General features: G+C 45.1%; 1 protein-coding gene across 1 annotated transcript; it reads right to left on the bottom strand.

Moving 5' to 3' along the window:
• Nucleotides 1–616: 616 nt before the first annotated feature.
• On the bottom strand, nt 617–1168 carry LOC308415224 (teratocarcinoma-derived growth factor-like; the record flags this gene model as incomplete). Its single annotated transcript, XM_080910238.1, has 1 exon — nt 617–1168. The coding sequence occupies one exon, from the start codon at nt 1166–1168 to the stop codon at nt 617–619; it is 552 nt and encodes a 183-aa protein (XP_080766364.1).
• Between the last annotated feature and the right edge of the window lie 1332 nt (nt 1169–2500).

Below are 2500 nucleotides of genomic sequence, written 5' to 3'. Positions count from 1 at the left end.
ATCCCACTCAGGAAGCGGAAAGATCCCAAATTCAAGGCCAACCTGAGCTACATTCAAAGTGAGACCATGTTTCAAAAAAATAAGAAAAAGGGGGCTGGAGAGATGGCTCAGGTTAAGAGCACTGACTGCTCTCCCAGAGGTCCTGAGTTCAAATCCCAGCAACCACATGGTGGCCCACAACCATCTGTAATGGGATCTGATGTCCTCCTCTGGTGTGTCTGAAGACAGCTACAGTGTATTCAAATATATAAAATAAATAAATCTTAAAAAAAATCTCCAGAACTGTTTAAAAGTATTAGGAAGGAAAGTCAGAGAGTGACTTTTATCCAGAAACACAGGATGTGGCAGACAGCACATTTTTAGAGTAGTTTTCAGGCTAGGGATGTAACCCAGCACTTGGCTGGCAGGCGCGCGCACTCTTACACACACACACACACACACACACACACACACACACACACACACACCCATGGCTTTTATAGGCAGCACATGGATAAAGGGGGCGTGCAGAGGTAAGGCCTAGCTAGTGTGTTGAGGGGCAACATTAGGCATTCACTAGGAGCACTAAAGATGTAAGACATCTTCGTATGACACTGGCCTGGAATTCACACGTCACCTATGCTTTCATTTCTAGAAAAAGGCAGATGGCAGCTAGCATAAAAGTGGTTGGTACAGATGGTGTTTGCCGCGCAGTCCTGGATGCTTTGAGGTCCTGGTCCATCACATGACCATCACAGCCCGGCAGAAAGGTCTGAGACAAACAGTGGAGCTGGCCATACCAGCACCTGCACAAGGAACACTTCCTGGGAAGCCAGGTGCCATGGAGGACGGACCCACAGTGCTCTCTGCGCTTATCGTGTTCACAGTTTCGCCCATGTAAGGAAGGAGGACAGGCACAGAAGGATCCCAGGATGCAGGTCCCTCCATTGAGACAGCAAGTTTTATTAAGTGTCTTACTGCTGCTCTGTATCCCCACGGAAGGCACGAACTGCAAAGACCGAGCGCGGATTGCAGGTTCTTTCTGGTCCCAAATGCTGTTATCTCTGAAGGTGAGGTCCCTCGGAGACGGACTAGCCACCTCAGGGCGGCTCATTCCAGCAACCAGTCCAAATTCAAACGCATTGGAAATGGCCACAAGTAAAACCACACTGGATGAGAAATAGCCCATCTTCCACGGCTCGGAAAAATGTTGGAGGGAAATACAGGAAAGACAATATTAGTAAATGGCTTTAGTTCACAAAATGATAATAGCAGATTAGAAAGAAAGATATCCCGGATGAGAAAGGCGCCGGTCCGGGTGACTCTGGGGGGAGTTAACAGCCAGCCAAGTTCTCCATGCAGGCCAGTGGGGGATGAGGCCTCTTCTTCTTATAAAGGTTTGCGATAGAGCAGAACTTTAAAATTCTAATACAAGTAAGTACATACTTCTATCATGTATATAATTCGCATGGGCAATGATAGTTAAGGAGACACTGAATTGCAGTCAAATTCACTTTCCCATCCTGTGCATTTACAGAAATTCCTTCCAGATGTCTACACACCTGATTCTGGTTTGTCACTGTGTCCTTGTTCTTCTCCTATCTATTCGGAACACTCTTGTCACAGTGAACTGAACCTACATTATATTGGAATCCTAGGCACATTGGTCCAAGACCTCAAATTGCAACTTAGACTCGACTCAAATTTAGAGGAATTATATGAGGTCTAAAGAAGGAATTGGACAGTGTGGTCTGCACAACACTGGATTATGTGGCTGAGAAGGAAATGCTGGTTTTTCTACTCTTTCCAAGATTGTGAGACACTCTTGGAAGTACTTTTCAGAGAAGGATTTCCCCCTCCTCTTTGCCTCTGTCTCTGCCTCTGCCTCTATCTCTTCTCTCTGTCTCTCTGTGTCTCTGTCTATGTCTCTGTCTATCTGTCTCTCTCTCAGTGTGTGTGGGGGATAGGGGGATGGGGGTGTATCTGTATGTCTGTGTGTTGCAGGCACACAGGAATGTATGTAAAGGTATACATACTGATACATTCAGAGAGAGGCCTGATAGTCTGATCTATTATTCTCTGCCTTATTCTTCTGAGACAGATTATCTCACTGAATTTGAAGCTAGGTTCGTGGCCAAAAAGTCCCACTTGAACTCACATCCTCATGCCTGAACAATAAGCTCTGAAGCACTGAGCCATCTCAAAGATTGGCAGGGGTTGGAACCTGTAACCCAAATAAACTGTTTCCTTCCTAAGTTGTTTTCTGGGAGGGCAAATAGAAAGCAAACTAGATCTTTACTCTTGATTTTTACAGAGTATATAGTTTTCATTCTTTTGCTTTAAGCTGCCTTTGTTCTCATCTTTTAAGTAACCTTCTTCTAGCTATTACAAACCTGAGTCCTTTTCCTTTATCCCCTGTGCCAGCCTTTGTTTTCGGGTTGTACATATTTAAATCACTGACTTCCTGCTTCAGCACATCATGGTGTTATGTGCTGTCTGCTCTTTGCTTTGTCTCAGTTCT

The sequence above is a fragment of the Micromys minutus genome (genome assembly GCF_963924665.1).
Source record: "Micromys minutus genome assembly, chromosome: X".
In the NCBI taxonomy this organism is placed as follows: Eukaryota; Metazoa; Chordata; class Mammalia; order Rodentia; family Muridae; genus Micromys; species Micromys minutus.
This window is presented reverse-complemented; position numbering and strand designations above follow the sequence as displayed.